At 34.4% G+C, this 21,715-nt stretch overlaps 3 protein-coding genes and 1 long non-coding RNA gene across 4 annotated transcripts; 3 read left to right on the forward strand and 1 right to left on the reverse strand.

Moving 5' to 3' along the window:
* Window positions 1-4,630: 4,630 nt before the first annotated feature.
* On the forward strand, window positions 4,631-7,354 carry LOC133678006 (growth-regulating factor 4-like). The gene is made up of 4 exons (XM_062100152.1): window positions 4,631-5,407; window positions 5,591-5,725; window positions 5,853-6,273; window positions 6,393-7,354. Exons 1-4 carry the CDS (start codon window positions 5,041-5,043, stop codon window positions 7,075-7,077), a joined length of 1,608 nt encoding a protein of 535 aa, XP_061956136.1. The 5' UTR covers window positions 4,631-5,040; the 3' UTR covers window positions 7,078-7,354.
* A 2,240-nt stretch (window positions 7,355-9,594) lies between these two features.
* LOC133678382 (uncharacterized) lies at window positions 9,595-11,264 on the forward strand. The gene is made up of 2 exons (XR_009835955.1): window positions 9,595-9,877; window positions 10,815-11,264. It is a non-coding gene; the product is annotated as an uncharacterized LOC133678382 (long non-coding RNA).
* LOC133678381 (protein IQ-DOMAIN 18-like) lies at window positions 9,890-14,252 on the reverse strand. Its single transcript, XM_062100669.1, has 6 exons — window positions 13,841-14,252; window positions 13,430-13,747; window positions 13,099-13,332; window positions 12,865-13,014; window positions 12,022-12,755; window positions 9,890-10,130 (listed from the first exon to the last, which is right to left on the reverse strand). Exons 1-6 carry the CDS (start codon window positions 13,964-13,966, stop codon window positions 9,983-9,985), a joined length of 1,710 nt encoding a protein of 569 aa, XP_061956653.1. The 5' UTR covers window positions 13,967-14,252; the 3' UTR covers window positions 9,890-9,982.
* A 2,021-nt stretch (window positions 14,253-16,273) lies between these two features.
* Window positions 16,274-17,485, forward strand: LOC133678458 (small heat shock protein, chloroplastic). Its single transcript, XM_062100754.1, has 2 exons — window positions 16,274-16,743; window positions 16,947-17,485. Exons 1-2 carry the CDS (start codon window positions 16,458-16,460, stop codon window positions 17,375-17,377), a joined length of 717 nt encoding a protein of 238 aa, XP_061956738.1. The 5' UTR covers window positions 16,274-16,457; the 3' UTR covers window positions 17,378-17,485.
* The last annotated feature ends 4,230 nt before the right edge of the window (window positions 17,486-21,715 follow it).

Raw genomic sequence — 21,715 nt, forward strand, 5'->3', positions numbered from 1 at the left:
ATGTTATTGCTATATGCATGCCCTTTTTCTTGCTTCATGATCATGGTCATGACACTTTTTTTAAAAGCTATCCCCTCCCATACCTTTGGGCTTTGGCAATCTTCCTTGGGAACCTGCTGCCTCAACTTCCACACAATCTTATTATAAAATTCACCCCCTGCTCTTTGATGGGAGGGATTCAAAGGTAAGACCAAACACTTCAAACAATCTTGGTCGACTTGGGATGGAACAACTAGCAATATTGTCTACCTTCTTTCTGTAAAGACAACTATATGGTCCTTGTGTAGATTAACTGGGGAGATTCATGAATATTGCAATTTCTGAAGCTTTCGGAAATGACTACTTGTAGATTAAAAAAAGTACATTGAAAAGACGTGAATGATCCAACCTGTAATCCAAGTACAAAAAAATGGGAGCAATGTTTTTGTAATTCAAAATCAGCACACAGCATCAAACCCAGTTGAGTTAATAAGAAAGCTTGAGAGCGGATCAATGGCCGGTTTTGTTTCAGCACGCAAGTCATCCCCAACCAGCTAGGGAGTCGAAGACATGTCTCGTCAATGGACCCTATTTTGTAACACAGATTACTACAATCAAAAACTAATAATTATGTTGTTGCATGCCCCAGAATTCTCCTTCTCTTTGTCAACCACAGCCCCACTCTCTCATGTCTGGTCACATCCACATCTTAATTTCCACTACATTGATATTCTAGCCTCACTCTCTGTGTGATGGTTGAACAGCACTCTCCCATGGCCAGGGTATTGACAGGGACGACAATCGTAGGGCTCCATCTTCATTTATCTAGATACATTTCACCTGTACAAAGAAGGGTACAGATATTTAATATTTTTAAATATAAAAATGGAGATGATACTCTTTAGCTCGATAATTTTTTATATCACAAGTTACGTATTTGAATGGAGGCGAAGGGTGGTGCATCCTCCTCCTCTATCTAGACATGGATCATCTGAGCATAATTATGGAGGATGCATTTACTGGAGAGGGCAAGCGGTGCATGAATCAAGTGCGGCCATGGAATGGAGGGGAGGCTGTACAGTTTGTTAATGCATCACATTCAATGGACCTTGAAGTGGCCCCCATCTATGGCCTTGAGCACCTCCCGAGGCTTGGTGTCTGTGCCTCTAACGGTGTTTATGACGACAGAAATACTGATGATGAGGTCCGTCTTGTACTTTACCAAGTTTATTGCTCTTGGTTGGTTGGAAGGCCACATGGTGTATCACAGAACAGGAATAATGAAATTGTGATTGAGATCGTTTTTTATTTAAAATTATATTAAATAGTAATTTTTAAAAAAAAAATTATTTTGATATTAACATATAATTAAATAACATAAAAAATATTTTAAAATAAAAAAATAAAATTTTTTAGAAACGCATAATTATTTAGAGCAGATTTATAATGCAGTGGAAGTTGTTCTTCAAAATATTTTTTATTTTTAAAATAAATACATTAAAATAATAAAAAAAAACTTTTATTATTATTATTCAAGAAAATAGGTTTAAGTAAGCTATAAATTGTAGTCTTTTTTCTAATCAAAGTCTTAAGATAGAATTTTCATGCATAATTATGATATGTTGCTTAATTAAAAAAAATTTAATTTGTGATCTAGATAAAACATAGACCGCACCATGAAGAAAATGAAGCTTAAATGTTATCCCCTCATTTTAATTACTAGGTTGTTGCTCTTGACCGACCATGAGTCAATAAATTATAATTTGATGGATTATCTTATTTTATATATATATATATATATATATATATATATATTATTTAAAATCCATGTTTAAAATAAAAAATTAGAGGTAAGATGATAACCCAATATTCTTAAAATTAACCAAGCGTTGAGCTCGAGTATATATAAGTTTAACGAACTACTAAAGTTAATATTTTTTTAGTTTAGCCAGGCGCTAAACCCAAGTACATGTAGGTTTTATAAATTATCAAACCTAATATCATTGAGTCCAATTAAACGCTCAACCCAAATATATATGGGCTTTGTAAGTTGGCAGGTCCATCATCTCTGGACTCAACTAAACATTGAGCCCAAATACATATGAGTCTGATAATTTTATTAGGCTCTATATTGAACCATGAGATTTTGATGAGTTGGAGATATTTATTCTCTAACGTATAAGAAATGTTTTAATGCCATTAGAAAATAATGATTTTTTAGTGTTTACTTCAATTGAAAGGTAAGAATCGTGGAATATAAAGACACATTGGATCCTTGAAAGGAGGGGGACAATCTCTTGATGGTGAATATATTCTTTTAACATGTACTTTGAGTTTCTCTCTAAAATATTTTTTTTTATTTGAAAAAAATACATATTTAAGTATTGGAGAATCCCTAAATCTACGAAAGGAGATATTTTGCAGGTATAAGCTATCAATTACTCTAGCTTAACAGGCACCGAGTATTAGTTGCTAGTTATCATGGCCAAGAAGAAAAAATAAAATTGCTAAAATCAAAAGATTAATTGATTATTTAACATATAAATTTTACTCTTAAATTACTTGAATGTCTTAATAGATCATCACAATTGATTAAGCAATATCTTAAAAGGGTTCAGTTGAAACAAAAAGAAACTTGAAGGGGTATAGCTAGATGATTAATGTTGTATGCTTCCATTTAATTAAGGTTTAAATCCCAAATTTAAAATGCTAGAATGCGAAAGAATAACGTTAAACATTAGAAAAACTTGAAGAGCTAACCTTGTAATTAATAAACTACACTTAAATCATTAGACTTTGTCAAAAAGCAATCTTTGATTTCTTAGAGAATTGGTTAAGCAAGATTTTTGAGACATGCCAATTTCCAATGCTGATGCTAAACGGCGGTCAAGAAAAGGTGGCAGGTTATAATGGAGGAGAAAGATGGGGCAGGTGTGTCCAAATCCCAAACAAAAAAAAATCATAAAATATAAGAATAAATTCAGCAATTAACATCTGAAATATAATTAAATGCTAAAATAGCACAATGTAATTTTTTTTTTAGTAAAATAACACAATTTGAAGATATCGTAGTTTAGAAACACGATTTTTCAATAATACCACGATTCAAAAACGCGACATTTGATACATGTTGCTTTTCAAAATCACAATAACTAATATTGCGATTCACAACCTTGTCATTAATGAGAAATGTTGCATTGTTGGACTACAGTATTTTTAAGGAGACTATTTTGAAAAACAACTAGACAATTAATAAAACAGTTGGACTGTATCCAAAACGATCTGATCGTTTTGGCTATTGTAAAGTTTTGGGTCTTTTTTGTATTTTAAACCTGAAAAAGTTAATAAAATTATAGTTTTTGTTAATCTAAAATTTTATTTGCTTAATGATGTTAGAGAGTTAATATATTTTTAATTTTATCAAAATTTAAATAAAGTTTCCTCTATATAGAAACTATACCTAAAATTTTATCCCACTTAAAAAAATCTGCAAAAAACCACAATAATTACAATCAATAAATTATAACTAAACTTAATACATTCTTATATTCCATAATCACAAGTAGCCTCATGAATGCATTACACACACGCGCGCGCGCGCACACACACATGAAAAATAAATATAAAACAATTCCATAATATAATATTCATGTAATCCCAAAATATATAAACATAATTCATCTATTTATCTATGTCTACGTCGTCTACTAGATGATCTAGACTCATCAGTAGCACAACCAGATCTAGCTTTTGCTCCTGCCTGAGTGACCTCGTCCTCTATCATAATATCATCAAGAGTTAGCTTCTCTTCAAAGGTTTCAAGTCCAATGTGATAAACATTTAACCACCTGTATGATACGGTGTGAACTTCACTTTCTTCGTCAATACTACGAGGATAAGATGCGGCCTCTCGACCCTTCCGTAGCAAGAAGTTAATCTAATATTAATAAAATATTAATATTAAATTAAAAGATAAACACATAAAACTCAACGATTAACGTATATTAATCATAAAAAATATATTACTTGCATGATAAATCTGTTGGGCATGTTGCTTGTACTACATATATTCAGGTGGAGAAACTTGCTTGGGATCCGTAGTAATGATTCTTCATGTTATACTTGTATATCAAATCATATATTTCTCATCAATAATCACATAAAATATTTTTGTAAATATCTCATTCTTCCATGCATTTCACTCTAATACATAATACATAAGCACTATATTGATCTAACCAATTGTTATCATTATTGATTAATAGGTTTTCAAAAAAAAAAAGTTAAAGTATTAGTGAAATTTTTCACGAGAAAGAGATAACACTACATGTTCAATTTAATCTTCAATTTAAATTTTAATTAATATTACTCTTGTGAAATATATTTTAAATTGTTGTTTTAGAAACATGACATCCAGTGGTCGCACTTTAAAAACATAATATTAGTAGATATTTCGATTCAAATGGTACCATTTTATCAGATTTTTTTAAAATGATTTTTAAAAATTTTTAAATTTCTTGAGATAATTTGTTTTTTAAAAAACACCAAAAATATGGAGAAAAAGGTCATGGTTTAGTACGGCTGTGCTAGCTTTTACATGCATAAAACGACAGAGGATAATAATGATGAGAGAGGGTTCGCTTTTACTAATTTGTCTGCTACTACTGCCTGCCTCAAGAGTGCGAATGTTGGAAGCATGGAAGCACGGCAAAGGCTAAGAATGGCGGCAACCCATTCCTATATCACCAAATCCCACACCAAGCCTACATGACTCCACCCCCCCCCCCCCCCCCCCCCACCCACCCACCCACCAGAGAGATATAGAGAGAGTTTTTTTCTTCTTCAGAAATAAAGATAAGCCCATATATGCTTGAAATTAAAGACATGGGGCACAAGAAGGTGGTCTAGCTTGCTTTGGTCTCTTTAAAAAGAAAGCCCCATAAGCAAGAAAATTGGAGAAGGTTGGAATTTGTGTGCAAGAAAGGTTCTTGTGGTTTGTTTTATGGGAAAGGGAATTTCCTAAATTGAGACAAAAAAAATTCTTCTTCTTTATTTTTCATCATGATGACAACAGATGATGGCTTAAACGTTTCAAACAAGGTAGCTAAGGAAATAAACACTACTACTAGTAGTAGTAATGTTGATTTTGGTGTGAAGCTATATCAACTTATTGATCATCATCAATCATTTCCTTCTAGTTCTCCTATGACGGTTCCTCATGTTAATCACCACCGTCCAATGTTTGACTATGGTCCCACATCATCATGTGATAGAAACAAGTCTTTGATGAACTATATAAGTGATCGTATATACCGTGTTGCTGCTGGTGGTGCTACCAGTGGCGGTGCAGTTGGGGTTAGGAATTTGCAGCCTTTTGACATTTCTGAAACAAGTATCTCTACAGCAGCTTCTGCCTTCAGATCCCCAGGTTGTAGAAAAATTTATCTCTCTTTTTCCTTTCAATAAGTCCATTATCCACTTCTAGCTGTTTTTCCTTGTTAATGTCTCTCTCATTTTCTCTGTTCAACTTTCAAAGATTAAACCTTTATGAGAGCAAGAATCAAGGTTTGTGTGGACTGACAAATACAGTGAATTCTTTTGCTAAGTGCAGGAGGCAATATGGCAGCGTCTTTGGGGTTTCCTTTTACAAATACACAGTGGAAAGAGCTTGAAAGACAAGCCATGATATACAACTATATAACGGCCTCAGTCCCCGTGCCTCCTCAATTTCTAATTCCAACCCCAAGTAACGCTAAACCCCTCAATATCTTTTCTTTTTTTCTTGATGAATATTCTTGGTTTGGTGGGTTATTCATAAGTACATCAAAGTTGCAATCTTTGTGATTAATTTTTGCTATTTGGAGCACATGCAGTGGGGAATGGATTGAATGTAAGGTTCTCAAATGGGGCAGATCTAGAACCAGGGAGGTGTAGGAGAACAGATGGGAAGAAATGGAGGTGCTCAAGAGATGTGGCACCTGATCAGAAATACTGTGAGCGTCATATGCATAGAGGCAGACCCCGTTCAAGAAAGCATGTGGAACTCAATGCTAGCAACAATAACAACAAGAAGAACCGCCATAATCCTGCTATTTGTCCAGAAGCTCCTGTTACCGTGGCCATTTCTAAACCCACAATCAACAACAGCAACAGTGGCTCTGCCTCTCACGATCAGTTTTTTGGGCCTATGCCTCAGCCATATATCCAGACCACAGTTTTTGTAAACAAAACCAGCGATAAGACTTCAACTTTTGATGTTAATGGAGCCTATGTTTCCACATTCAAGGAACCCAGGTTGGTTTGATCTTTAGATTTTTGTGATTAGTCATTATATTGAGGGATGTGATTTGCGAAACTGGTTTGTTTTTTCTTGTTCCCTTGATTAGTCCCTAATTTTTGGTGATTCTGTTAAGGAGCTTGGACTGGATGTTGAAAGGGGAAGCTGGTCCTATAACCAAAAATGATCAACAGTGGCCACATCTAGTGCACAAAGAAATTGAACTAGCTACTGAAGGTTCCTTTAACAGTGCTTCTGTTCTCAAACAGCATTACCAAGGAGAGTCTTTGAATTTGAACTCATTTGGAAATTTTAATGCTAGAGAAGACCAACAAAGCAATCAATATAGTCTGTTTCTTGATGAGGCTCCAAGGAGTTTTATTGATGCATGGTCTAATGATGCAATTTCTAGAAACTCAAGTTCTGTTTCCTCAGATGGGAAGCTCCATCTTTCCCCTCTCAGTCTATCAATGGGAAGCAATAGGTCTACTGATGATGAAATGGGTCAGATCCAAATGGGTTTAGGCCTAATCAAATCAGATCGAAATGAAGAATGTGGTAACACCAGCAGCACCCCAGGTGGCCCCTTGGCAGAGGTGTTACAGCTGAGGACAAGCAACACCACAGGAACCAATCAGTCTTCTTCTATGATGGAAAATGGTGATTCTATTAGTCCTCCAGCTACTACAGTCTCTTCTCCATCTGGGGTTTTGCAGAAAACACTTGCCTCATTTTCTGATAGCAGTGGTAATAGCAGTCCAACTCTTGCCAGTTCAAGGACCGAACCTGAAATTGCCATGCTTTGGTTAAATCAAGGCTAAATGTGCCACTCTCTAGTTAGTTAAGGGCACACAAGGCCATAATTAAGGACAATTTATATTTTTATAAGCTTGATATATTTTTATGGTTTTGGTGGTTCTTGAATTAGTTGGTTATTTTGTGACCTCTTGAAGTTGTAGAGTTGATGATGTTTTGTTCTTTTGCTCTTGGAAATGAAGGTGGGCTCTCCTTCTGTTATTAGTGAGGGAGACTTGTCTAGCCCTCTTTGTCGGAAAATATCTTCTCTTTTTTATGGAAAAATCTTGTTTTTGATGAGGACATCTCCCCCACCTGTTCTGTGTCCATCAGTGCTCACATTTTCAAGCTGTTTTATCTAATGATTAAGCTGTACCATGATTCTTTGTGGTGGAGCACCATGATCGTGTTCCCAAACTTCTTATCTACATGGTGGAGCATCCGAAGTTTATTATAAAACATCTGAATCGTTAAGACTCGAACTTACTTCATCGGAAATAATCAGTGCAGTCCAAACTTTACTGTGCTTGGAACATGACAAAACACAAATGGATGATGTTAAGCATGAGATGCTTATGTTTCAAAAGATATTTAAAAAAAAAAAAAAAAATTTTCTTTAAATTATTTTTTTTTTCTTAGTATTTTCAAAACACCATGTTAAAAATAAATTTTAAAAAATTATTTCGATGTAATTTTAAATAAAAAATACCTTAAAAATTAATTGGTGTTACAATACCAAACGAGCTCTGTGTAGCTTAGAATTATTATATGGGGTTATAGCGCCTCCAAAATTGAATGCTTCCACCCAAAGCATACCGAGCTATGACTCTTTCTGTCACGAACTGAATTCTAGGTCCATGACTAGTAATGTAGGAGCGGTGTTGAAAGGACACCATATTTATGATAAGCCTCAGAATAGACATATTAAAAAAACAAGTTATTTAAAAATACGCAATATTTCATAATCTTTCAAAAATATTTATTTATAATCAACATACATATTTATTTATATTACATACATATTAAAGATTATCTCACTCACCCGAAAAACGAAAGCAAAAGACAACCGGATGTGGAACCGGAGACTACTTAAGATCGTTAGGAGAAATATTAGCAGAACCTATAATGAATACAAAAAACAATAAAAAAAAATATGATTTGAAGCAAAGTAACATATAAGATTTAAAACTTTAAGTTTAAATACCAAAACATAAATATAACATTGAACTATTTCACCCGATCAAACCCGGACATAACTTAAACTGATCTAACCCAGCAAAACTCATAAAACTCTACTTCCTAGTCAACCGATCGACCAATACAAAAACCAACTAGTCAGATGAGTGGTCGGGATTTCCAAATCCTAACCTGTTAGCCTTTATTTTGCATAACCCAAAAAAAAGATAATTTATTCTTCTAAAACCTATCATTTAAGCCATCAAATCAATTTATTTTAAACCAAATAACACCCTAATATTTCAATTATAATTCCAAGACAAACAATCATCAAAATCATAACAAAAACATAATCTCTTTTACAATCCTTTTATAATCAAATAATAATAAAAAATACCATGAGAGAGAATTATTTATTTGCTTCTTCAACCTTGTTGAAACAACTAAAGCTTTAAAAAACGAAAACCCTTTGTATACAGGAGTGGAAATCACGATAGAGAGAAGAAAAAAAGGGGAAAAAAAAGGAAAACAATGCTCTTAGCTACTTTTTAAAGAATTATTCAGGTTAGTTTAAATGGGTTTGGGCTGATTTAAACTTGGATTTGGACTAAAAATTTGGTCTTACACTTTCCTGCTTTCTTCCCCATAAGCTTGGGAGCTCTGAACGCCGAAGTCCTCAAGGAATCAAGAAGAAAGTGAAAAGAAGCCCATTTCTTGGTGCCAAAACTATGCCGCAAGAAAACAAAGACACCATGGCATGCATGTTGTTGAGGGAACAAGCCCTCGAAAACTGCAGCCATTAAAGAAGACTTGTGAGTTTGTGAGAATTTTCATTTCTTGTAAAGTATAGATTAGAGATGGAGGATATTTCGTAATATATTTTGATTTGTGTTTGAGAATGTTTTTTTTTTATTTTTAAATGGATTTAAAGTTAAAGGGTATTAAATTGATGATTTTCAAATGATTTATTTTTTTTTGATAATTTTAATATATTCATTTCAAATTAAATTATTAAAAAAATATGTAAAAAAGTGTTGAACTTCGTGGTTTTTTCAACTTAAAAACACTTTTACAAAAACAAATATATTTAAGATATGAATCACGTAGATGAAATAATTGTTAAATTGTTTAATACACATTAATGCTAAAATATTATTGATATTTAATAACTGTACAATTGATGTACATGCGATTTATATGAAAATGTTAATTAGGAAAATAACATATTTTTTTCGATAAATTACATTTAGATTTTATATTCTTTAAAAAAACTTGCTATTTTCTTTTATTAAGATATTTTTATATTTTTTTAAAAAGTAGATTAGTTTTGTTCGGAGTTCGTGGCTTTTCCTTTCTTTTCTGTTCTTTAAGATGAGCATCATGAGAAGCGCAGTGCGAAAGTAACTTCTGCGTGTTGTTATTCCCTTTTCTTTATCGATTTCTTCGCAAGGAATTGCCACTTCTTCCAACTGGGAAGCCTCCTCCTCCTTCATCGCTCATCTCGACAACTCTTCTTCAAGCAAAAGCTTTCACCTCAATCAATGAGATTTGCTGCATGGCTTTAGATTCCTGGGTTTAAAAAGGAGGGGAGGATGCCCCAGACCGGAATCCTAAACCGACTTGCTAGATTCTTCTTTCTTTTCTTCACAAGTAATTAGAGGATCCTTTTAATTTAGTCATCTTGATTTATTAGAAGCAGGGAAAAGCATTAATAAGTTTGAGATAATTAAGTGCTTGTACATAAATAAAAAATTGTCATGTGGTTTTAAAATTACAACTTTTTTCATAAATTTTCACCCCTGCAAGGACTCCTGCACCGGCTCTCCTGCCTGGAATTCCTGCTGCCGCCGATTCTTTGCCGCTGCTTTCTAGCCCTCCTAGGTCCTCATCAGTCACCTTAGACCTGAAGTTGCATTTCACGAACCAGTCAGGAAATTAGAAACTTGATTTCATCCATAGTCTCTGCATACATTCTTCCTTCAGAATTATAAATTTCAGATATATTTGAGCTCAAAAACTCTAAAACGCATGTCTTAACATACAAGTTGTTATGTGCTTGATGATGCCACAGTTTTGTGGATTTTCATTAATTAATTTCCGGTTCTTAAAGTTTACTAGCTCAACTTGTGATGGGCTCGATGATGCTACTGTTTTGTAAACTTTATCAATGTTTTGTTTTTCATTGGTTGCTTTTACCCAACTCGACATACAATAATTGCTTATTAACTCTAGTATATTATAGTTTTATATATGAAATCATTCCCAGGTTAATTATTTATAGAATATATGTAAATAATTTGTGTCAATCGTACGTCAAATATTATGTCTCTTCTTAAGACTAAAAAAACGCACCTATACCTAAAAAAACATATGGTATGACATGTTAGATTGAAGAAGTTTTGATGGCCGGCGTTGGAGGAAATTCATTGTGTTCCAGAGATTGAAAAGCATAAGTTGACTCTGTAATAATAACCATCAGCGCGCAACAAACAGTGGGATTTCAGCTTGAAACAATTGAAATGATTTATTATTATTTTCTCCAAAGTCCCTCAACTTGCCTTTATTTGAGTTTTGTTTTTGTTGCAAGGTGGGACTTCGTTATATTTATATTTCATATACTATACGGAGGTGACAGACAGAGGTGAAGAGCAACAAAACTTAGCACTACTAAAAGGGGTTTCTTCGATATCTGCATGCGTCTTGTAGTTTGCAACATGGAATACATTGGATCCCTGTTCATGTTAATGCATGCTTGGATGGCTCTAACTTTGATATGGATAAAAGCCAAGAGAAGAGAATCTTTGCCTTGCCTACACTTTAATATTATAAGAGTCTACTGTAGCCTAGAGCAACATGTCAATGACATAAAGTCACTGAAAAAGGAAACAACATGCAAGGCATTAACTTCCCTTTTCTCTAGCTATATATACAATATAATATGTGATGTTGTTTCCCTTGAAAGTTAGCCGTTAGGAAGGAAAATCATAATAATGACTGAGTTGCAGTACTGAACTCACTTGCCAGATTTATCATACAATGAGCTTAATGTTGCACTCACAGCCATCGTCGGGTAGCTATATTACTGATTGCAATTAGTAGAATGGACAAAGTGGGGCATTTGGTTCCTACAATCAAGCTGGAAATTTTGAGTTCTTAATGACATCTCTGACTAAATTAATGCTTAAGATATGTCTCCATCAAACCAATAATGTACTTGGTTTTTTCAAGGTTGCAGCAGCATTGATAAAGGCAGTGCATAATACTATAAAAAGCTGCTGAAAGACTGATGTGCATTGGTTTAATTCTCTTAACATCTACCAGGGTTATTCTGATGATGAACATATTGCATTTTTTTATTCTCCTCTTTCAACTTCAACTAACTCCAGTTCTTTCAACTTCAACTAACTCCAGTTCTAGCATCTTCAATATGGCCAAGCCTGTTGTGTTCTTCATTAATGGTATCTCATTGTTTTGTCCCTAAGTTTTCAATGCAATCATAACTTAGTCGTTTATGTTCGAAAATTTATAACTTAATCCTTTGGCTCTTGTTGACCGTTCTCTTTTATTGAAAATTAACGTTCGTTGGTTTTATTAATCTCAATTGTACTTGTTGAAAATTTAAACTCTTAGAGGAAAACCAACAGAGCGAGAGGTTAGAGAGAAGACCTATTGATAGGTTGCGGTCAACAAGGAGCAAGGGACTACTTTATATGCTTTCAACTATGAAGGAGTAAGTTATGACTTCATTCAACACACAGGGACTAAAGAATAACTCACTGCAAATAATGGCTTACCTTAACCACCTGCTAAGATCATTAGTTGAAGGAGGAGAGACCTCATCATTAATGCTGTCTGTGTAACAAGAAGACATGTTAGACCTTTGCTCCATTACCATATTGGCTCCATGAATGCCCTTCAAACTTGGGCTCCTCAGGTTATAATCATTAACCATGGAACCCTCATTGCTATTTGCCGGATCAGGCACTAGAAAAGACAGGCGTTTTTTGGCTGAACCTGATATTTCTCTTTCCGGGGTTGAAGCTCTCTGCCTTGGTGCGCTTAGTGATCGAATTCTAGCCTTGGCAGATGCAGTGGCAGCCATGTAGTTGGGCTTTGAAGTAGCGGATGGAGTAGTTTCTCCCATTACATGGTTTCTGCTTTCTCTTAGGAAACGAGGACTGGATGAATGGACTTGAAGTAGTGCTCTTGTTTTGGATACGGATGGTGTGGTTGGTTGTGAGAGATTGTTGTGGTTTTTTTGAAGAGGAGAGGTAGCTGAATATGAACTAGGCCTGTGTTGTTGGTAGTGATAATGTTGATGCAATTTATGAGCATTAGGTGATGAGTAAGAGTAAGGTCTAGAGGTGTCCATTTCAACAGTTTTGACATGGTCTCTGCTGTGACATTGATCACGGAATGCAATCCCTCTTCCCTCCCATTCCTTTATCGTTCCCCTCCTTTCAAGCCATCTTGGGTTCTTTTCTACCTCTCCTTCACTTGCATATGAGTCTCTTCCTGGTCTCCATATCTATCATTAATGCAGGAATTTTAATCGAATGATCGATAATTAACTTGCCATTGCCGACAAAAATAAAAGGAACTAGATCAAATTAAGGGCAAGGAAAGTGGTCAAAAACCTGTTGAGAGAAAGCATAAGCAAGAGCCTTTTCACGTTTCAAGGCAACCACTTCCTTTGTTTCCTGGAACATTGACTGAATTTCCTCAAGTGTTTTAGGATGGTAATTGCAATGAAACCAATCATCAGCAGTGCTGCTTCCATCCCAACACTGCAGTTCATTGTTAAGAACCAAATCAAAACAAGCTGACGCGCGCTGAAGCATGATGTACATATCTTAAACAAAATTTCTTACAGTAGATCTCCTCTCAGCAAGATTTGATCCCCGCAAGCTATTTGGATCACTGGAGATGGAATTTGTGCTGCCCTCATAGGAAAGCCTTCTACGCTGTTCACACACCCGAGATTGCACCCTCGCCATCGCTTGCATGCACTGAAGAGTCATTTTTGCTCTCTTTCTAACATTATGGCCTCTCACTAAGGCTTGCAGCTTCACTAACCCCTTAAGTGCTTTAAGAGCTCGCTTTGCCTTCAAAAACACAGCCATAATCAATTAGAAATAAAAGCTCTTAAGATTAAGAGGTATATAATTATTTCTCTTTACTGATCTCTTGCTAATTACTTACCAGATATCCTCTAAAAGCTGTTTGTATAGCAATGGCAGCAAAGTGTTGCTTGACAAAAAGGGGAGGCCTTGTGAGTCTAACAACTTCAACAGCTGCTTGAGCTGTCGCAACTGCTGCTTGTGCAGCTGCTGTTGTAGCCATGGCCACTGCAAGGGCATGTCTTTGCTGAGCATCAGCAGCTTCAGAACTAATACTATTATTAGCAGCAACATCATTGGTGGTTTCTGTAATATTGTTAGTGGCGTTTGCTTCACAATGGTGTATTACTGTTTCTTGATTTGAAAATTTCCTGAAAATCCATCTTCTTTTCCCTCTCTTCTGCACAAATTAACCCACAATACAAAAACATTTTTCTTTGTCAATAAGCTATTGTATTACGAAGGAATTACTAATCAAGAAAAGAATTTTCACCTTTTCTTCCTCCTCTTGTTCATGATCTTCTCTCCTTCTGCTGCCTCTCTTATCATTCTCTTTACTAGGAGACCTAAAAGCCCTTTTAACTGCACTCAGCCAAGAACTTCCTCCAATCTTCCCCATGATGCAAACGATAGTACTAAAGCAAAAGACTTGGCTAGATATAAAGGAAAAAAAAATTGTCTAGAGCTACATACACAGATTTGAGTGGTTGGTATGTTTAAATGCAAGATGCACAGAGAAATAAATGTAATGAACAGATAATTTAGCCTGCATTCTGCAAGAAGGGTAGAGCTAGTCCATGCATTTGGGAACAGGTTCTGTGCATTGTCTATAATGCAAAAATGCAAAAGGTTAACAATAATATGGACATAGGATACAATGCTAAAAAGAAATGGTGTTTTCTTGTGGCATGGAGAGCCCTAAATAGTTCTGTGTCAGACAGTTGGAGACAACATCAAAGAGGGGGTACCCTCGAGAAGTGTTAATTTTACCTTAGTCCCTGTAGTTTATTTCAAGAAATATCTAGTCCCTATAATATCAAAACTAAATAAATAGTTCTTTGTCTAAAACTGACCATGCTTAATTTATAAGCTTCTTGTTCCAAAAAGCTACACCATTACCATTGTATCTAGTGTTTTCTTTTTCCAAGCATTTCTTGAGAAAGAAAAGGGAAATAAAGTGGGAAAGAATGGTTTTTAATATACAGGGATTAAATATTGAATTTCTAAAATGTTGAGGATGGATCGATTTATTTTGTTAAAATATAGGGTCTGATTTATAATTAACTCCCTCGAGAACGCTGAAAGCTGGATAGTGTTTCCTATAGTGAAAGAAAAGAGAGGAGGAGTGGGCAGTTGCTGCTTTGCTGTGCTATGCTTTTGCTTTGTTTTATTTATTTATTTATTTATCTCCAATGGTTGCTTTCTACATGATTACGTTGCTGGTTTTGGGGAGTTGGGATTTGTGGAGAAGAGGAGAACAATATGTTTACTTCTAGTGATCTTCCAATGGGGATGAAGCAAGTAGGATCTTCAGGGCTGTTGTGGTCATTTTCTGGGCAGTTTGGCGAGAGCCCTTGTGACCAGCTATATTGGGATTTGGCTGTGGAGAATTTGGGGACTCAAATGTAGACCTACCCTAGTTTAGGGTATGGGTATAGGGATTAGGGTAATAGTAGTAGTGGAAGTAGACCTTGTTTATAGCTTGAAAGATACTGTTTGTCCCATATCCATGGACCAGTCAAACAGTTATAAATCCTCTCTCAGCCTCTCCTTTTCTTTTACTTTGCCAAGCTATTTATGGAGATTTTGGTTATGGGAAAGATGGTGACAAACAGAGAAAGGGACTTGTGAGTTATAAGACTCCATGAGCTGCTAAAATATTAAGTGCCTTGGATTCTCTGATTTTTGTAGGGTGATTGCCTCATGTGGGACATGATAAATTTACTTGTGATTCACTGATTTTCACTGGGTTGGAATTCATCATTGCTGCTCAAGAACAATGACAGTCGACACTTTCTGGATGTCTTCAATGTTAACTCTGTATATATGACCTAGTTTTAAGTCATGTAAAATGACAATTCAAAGTACCTTTATTTGATTTGATGTTTTTTTGAATTTTAAAAACATGTTTACCGTCGATGCTTCTCTTTTACCCTTAGCATGTCTGGCATTGTAGATATTGGTATCTACCTTCTTACCTGGTTTTTCTAACAATTATAGATATTGGTATCTCCTTTCTTGAGAGTTCGAATAAGAACTTGTGAACTCACTCGCACAATCTATATATTTTCAAATGTACTTGATGGGCACCCAAAGGGTGTGTATCCAAGTTTTTCATCATAAGAAATAAAAATAAAAATTATACGATGATTTTGATTTTGAGAAAATATAATAAAAATTAAGATAATAGCTTGTTTAGCCAAAAAGAATAGGTTATATACAGTTCTTCAACATGATTAATTGTGAGAGTTTGTCCGAAGATGGGATAGGATTACTATTCAAGACTTCCTTTGTAGTGCTTAGGGTTTAGGATCCTATATATATATTCAGCGAGAATCTACTGTACATAAAGTAGGCTGTACTGATAGGAAACAGAGAATCCAGTGAAGGATACTGTACTGAGAATACCACCATTTTCTTGGGGACCAAAGCCAAGGTTTTGTTCAAAAACAACCACAAGGGAAGAATCCAAGTTCAAAGAGATGTCACTAGTGTCTAAAATCATGTGGGCTTGGATCATGAACCAAAAGACAATTGGGCTACAATTTAGACACGGTTACGTCCCACAAAGCCTGCCCATGTACAGCAAGATACAAGGATGTTTCCCGAAGGAATGAGAAAAGGACTGGAAGTAGAAAAATCTAGTATGGATGATGTTTGATGATGACAAAACTCTAGGTGTTTCTTTGAGTTAGCTCGAGAACTCTCAAACTTTCAAGACTCTTCTCCATGCTTCCCTTCTCTCTTTTGCCCTCTAGCTCTATATATTCACAATCCCAAGCTCCTTAATCAGCATATCTAGAAAGCAAACTATTGTGTACAGCCGCCACTTCCACTAGCCACAGTTTCTTTGGTTGTCACTTGGTGCATATATTTGTTTTTACTTAGCAATGGCTTCGTCAACATTGTCTTGGTCATCTGCACCTTTGTTGTCAAGCAAAGGCGAAGTTGTGCCTTCAACTAAGCCTATAACTCCTTGCTCAGTGTCCTTTCCATCAAGGGGTGGCTTTGGCAAGAGTACTAGTAAGCCTTCAAGGTTGGCTTTGGTGAGAGCAGAAGCTGCTGGTGATCACAAGGATACTTCAGTGGACGTGCATGTCAATCAGCAAGGAAACATCCAAGGGACAGCAGTTGAGAGAAGGCCTCGAAAATTAGCTGTTGATGTCTCCCCATTCGGTAAGTAGTCTTTCCTTCTTCTTTTTCTCTCCTTTCTGAACGATCTTAAATATGCTCGATCAGGCCTAGTTGTGAAAGACTCTTCAGTTATACTATTTAATTAGTCTTCTTTAATAGGAAAAGTCATCCATCTTTTATAAATGTTGAACATATGCAATGGCAAAAATGATCTGAAATGACTTGAAACTTGACCTCAATCACAGGTTTGTTGGATCCATTGTCACCAATGAGGACAATGCGTCAAATGCTGGACACAATGGACCGACTGTTCGATGATGCACTGACAATTCCTAGCAGCAGGAACAGGGAAGGAGGAGTGGTGCGTGCACCATGGGAAATAAAAGATGAGGAGCATGAGATCAAGATGAGGTTTGACATGCCAGGACTGTCTAAGGAGGATGTCAAGGTCTCAGTCGAGGATGATGTGCTTGTTATTAAAGGAGAGCACAAGAAAGAAGAAACTGGCGATGATTCATGGTCTAGTAGCAGCGTCAGCTCTTATGATACCCGGCTTAGGCTACCGGATAATTGCGGAAAGGATAAGATCAAGGCTGAGTTGAAAAATGGAGTTCTGTTCATTAACATTCCTAAGACCAAAGTTGAACCTAATGTCATTGATGTACAAATCCAGTGAAAGATTTTATAAGAAGCCTGTACCACGTATAGTGCTTTTGTTTTGAAAGAACTTTCAGTCCTTGTATTGTATTTGAAAATGTAATGTCTTGCTTCTTCTTTTTCTCAATTATTGCCTATGTTGCTTCCTCGGACAACGGACAACCATATCCGATACCAGGAGAAATCTGATGTTCTCAATATATAAAAGAACTTAAGAAAAAAATAGTCAAATTTGATATGGATATTTGTGTCGGATATGCACACGCATCTTTGTTACAGAAGAATCTGGTATAGATTTAGATTCAGTGTATAAACAAAATGAACAACTATGAAAACACTTTGACCATCTCTTATATATGCTCAAATGTCTTGTAGATGAAGATTCTCTAGCCTTCAACTTGCAAGATAGGTCTTCAAAAACGGACAATAATGCAATTCTTCTCATGAAAAATCTTCTCTCATCCCTTAACCTGGAAGGAAAGACAACCGACAACTTGGTCATTAATGTTCAATTTTCTCTTAAAAGTTTCTTTCATTTAGTTTTCACCCCACTAGAAAATGTTCAATCTTTAAGGTTCGTTTCATTTTCACCCCCCACTTGATAATATTGCTTTGCAATATGACGACTATCATCTCGGGATTTTGTTCCTTCAGCTTGACATTTGAATTGGCATGTAGTGCCTAGTTGATCGAGGACTGCCCATGATGGTCTAAATCAGGATTTTAGGTAATGTTTGGTTATTATCTTCAAATATATAGAAAAAACGACCTAAAATGTTGAGATAAAAGAGATATGTCTTGTTATGAAATGATAAAATTTACTCCAAAACATGTATCTGTCTTTCTTTTTTTATTTTTGTCCACACTAACCACACACAGCATTGGTGTACATCATGCACGCGGAAAGGGGGGCCATGTGGACCAGATGAACCGATATTTCTCAGGTAATAAACTTGCAGCATGAACATAGCAGAAATATATCAGAGAATCATCTCCTACTTTCTATTTCAAGAAATTAATCCAGTAAGAACACGTTGAGAACAGAATAGATGAGAATCATTCAAGATTCTGTTGGAGAATTCTTTCTATATTGCTTCTCTTTTTTTCTTTCCACATCTTCTCCATCTTTGGCAAAGTATATAATAAGTACATCTGCATGATAACTTCGTAATTGTTAGATACACAAGAGAAAATCCAGTACCTAAAGTGTACATTCCGAAGCTATACTACTCAGATCCTTCAGGAATTGGTTCCAGATTTGACTTCCAGTTTCTTGGAGAATCAAGAGAAGAACTTTTCTGATCTAGCCCCAACAGAACCTCCTCGACAGATATTTCCTTTGTCAAAAGGTGTTGAAGTTGTTGCTTTGTGATAACTACTTTAATCCTCTTGACACCTCCACTGGCTTGATCTTCTCTGTCAACCACAGGTGAAATCACTGGAGCTGAAGGAAGAATATAGTAAACATTCCCGAGCTTTAACTCGTAACCTGGTGGCAGATGATGCTCCTCTATACCTTCCTGTGCTAGACCAATTCCTGAGCCAGAAAAGTTCACCAAGATATCTCTCACAAGAATTGGAGTGCTGAATTCCAAAACCTTTCCATCTGTTTTCACGACCTGCAAAACTTTCTCTTGCTTGGCTTCAGCAATTCTAATGCATGAACCTATAAAGGGAGGTCTAACACAATGAGCTAAACAATTGCCCATTTTTCTCCAAGAAAAGATGGACATGGAAGTTTCAAAAGATTTCAAGAGGAGAAGAGGGATTTCCTCTACTTTGTTGTATGCAATGAAGGGAGAGAGATGGAAAAATTGAATTTAGAAAGGATAAAAGACAAGCAATGAGACGTTAATTTGTTTTTTTTTTAAGAAAGCAAAAGAGATATAAAAATTGTCAACACGCATGCAAGACAGGGTCGGTTAGTGGAAGTTGGAATTTTAGTCTCGCTCTTCTTCTATGCCATTTCCTTTCATTTTATACATCTAGAAGCGAAGGTCGACAAATTTTTTTAAAAAAAATATATCAGATATAAAAAATATAGCTTTAAAATTATTTTAAAAAAATAATATTGATTAATGTAAAATGATTCGATAACATTAAAAATAATAAACTCACTTTGTTATCAATTTTACAATTGGTAAAATGATGTAATGTAAGATTTAATCACCGTTTTTGCATTTGAAATTACATTTAGGTGCATTAAAAAAATATATTAAAAAAATCAACTCAAGTTTTTTTTATGGTTTTAATGTGCTGATGTCTAAAATAAAAAAAATCTAAAAAAAACCATTGTAGTATATTTTCAAATAAAAAATACTTTTAAAAAACATAATACAGCAGCACAATATCAAACACACAATCAGTGCTGCAAACAAGTGGCACTGCATAATGTTAGTGAATATACCCTGTAACCAATCGTTTGGATACACGTAGCACTAATTTTTTTTAATGTAAAACATATTTATTATTAATAAAAGCTTTCTTTATCTTTAATATTTATTTATATTTGATTAATGAATCTAATATTTAATTAATGAATCTAGAGTAAAGATATATTCCACGGGACAAAAATACTTTGCAAAGAAAATTATAAAATTGTTATAATTATAAGATTCTTATTACATCTGATCATTGTTATTAAATGTTCCAAGTCAATATTTTATTAAGACCGGATATGAATTAGATTTGTTAAGATCAATATATATTATGTTTCTTCCTTTATGAAAGGAAACAACTTCTCTCATAGACTAAGGTATGAAGAATACCTAAAACTAATATGGTACTTATTAGATGACATGTACATCAAACTGACCTGTAAGATAAATTTTATATGGAGATATTAATTATGTCTATAGAAAAGCTCATGTAATAGTTGTGTAAGTGATTCTTAAACTTGAGATCACTAAGTTATCTTATATATAGAGTATTATGTTTTGATCCTGACCATACGTGGTTCTAATCAAGGGTAACAAAGAAGTAGATATTGGGTTTAATATAAACTATATGAAGATATTTAAGTAATTAAAAGAAGATTTATTATCTTGTGTGAATTATAAAAAATATTTCATTTATTTTCAAATAGTGTTGATTGTAAAATTCTTTGATAAGGTGGAATGAGTTTTGAAAAAAATTTCAAAATCTTATTCAAATAATCAATGACTATAATATTAAGAACTAACATGATTTGACAAGACAAACATATTTCATACTATAATGTCTAAATCATAATAGTCTTGATGAAAGGATAATAATTACACTGGAAAACTAGTCAATGAAAGGTTAAGTCAAATTACTTATGATTTTTCTAATATTTAGAGGATCATGACAATTTACTGAACATTGTACTTGATCTTCAAATACAAGTCAATCAATTGTTGAATTGATAATAAATTAAATTATTTAATTTATTTAATCTTATTTTATTTAGAATTTTTATTTATATTTGGACCAACTTATTAGGGAACCTAATGTCTCACGACCCAAATACCAGGTCCATAACCGACAACACAGAAGCGGTGTCATAAGGACATCCAATCTACGTTAAGTCTCAGAACTTACATATCATAAAACAAACTATATAAGGATTTCAAAGTGTTTCATAATCTTTCAAAATATTCATCAAAACCAATAAAAATAACTCATAATTCAAAATACTTATTACATTAAATAAAATCCAATCTTTGAAATGATAATATAAACTTGAATGAAAACAATGTAATAGTGAAGTGTCTAAGACATTGAATCATAAAGAATAAAACAAGTCTTGTAGAAGCAAGCAAGGCATACCTACATAAAAAAAATAGCAGGAACTCTCAATCAAAGGTCAACCTGCTAACGGAAGTTAAGAACCTGAAATAATATTAAAATAGAGGGGTGAGTTCAACCAACTCAACGAAGGAAAAACATTTAATAATTTGCAGGTAGTACATATCTTGATATAAATATATATACTAAAAATATTAATATAAGGTAGTGCAATACATGTCAGGGATCAGATGACACCTGAAGGTCACCACTGTGGGAGGATCAATCATCATAGATCAGTGTCTCACTCACTAGCTAGGTATACATAATACTCTGTGCACATAAACTAACTACGCTTTATTAATATGAAGTTACGAACAATTTCTATATTAAGACATAATAGATGTTAGCATATTTATCAAAGCAAATGAATAGAATTTAACTCAACAGAATGCGAGTGTAAATTTAAGAATAAATAAGTACTCAGATAATAAAGCAACATATATAAATATTCAATAATTAATCAATTATACTCATCATATAATCAACATACATATATTATTTATATTACATGCATATTAAAAATTATCCCACTCACCTGAAAAACAAA

Source organism: Populus nigra, chromosome 18 (assembly GCF_951802175.1).
Source record: "Populus nigra chromosome 18, ddPopNigr1.1, whole genome shotgun sequence".
NCBI classification, from domain to species: domain Eukaryota; kingdom Viridiplantae; phylum Streptophyta; class Magnoliopsida; order Malpighiales; family Salicaceae; genus Populus; species Populus nigra.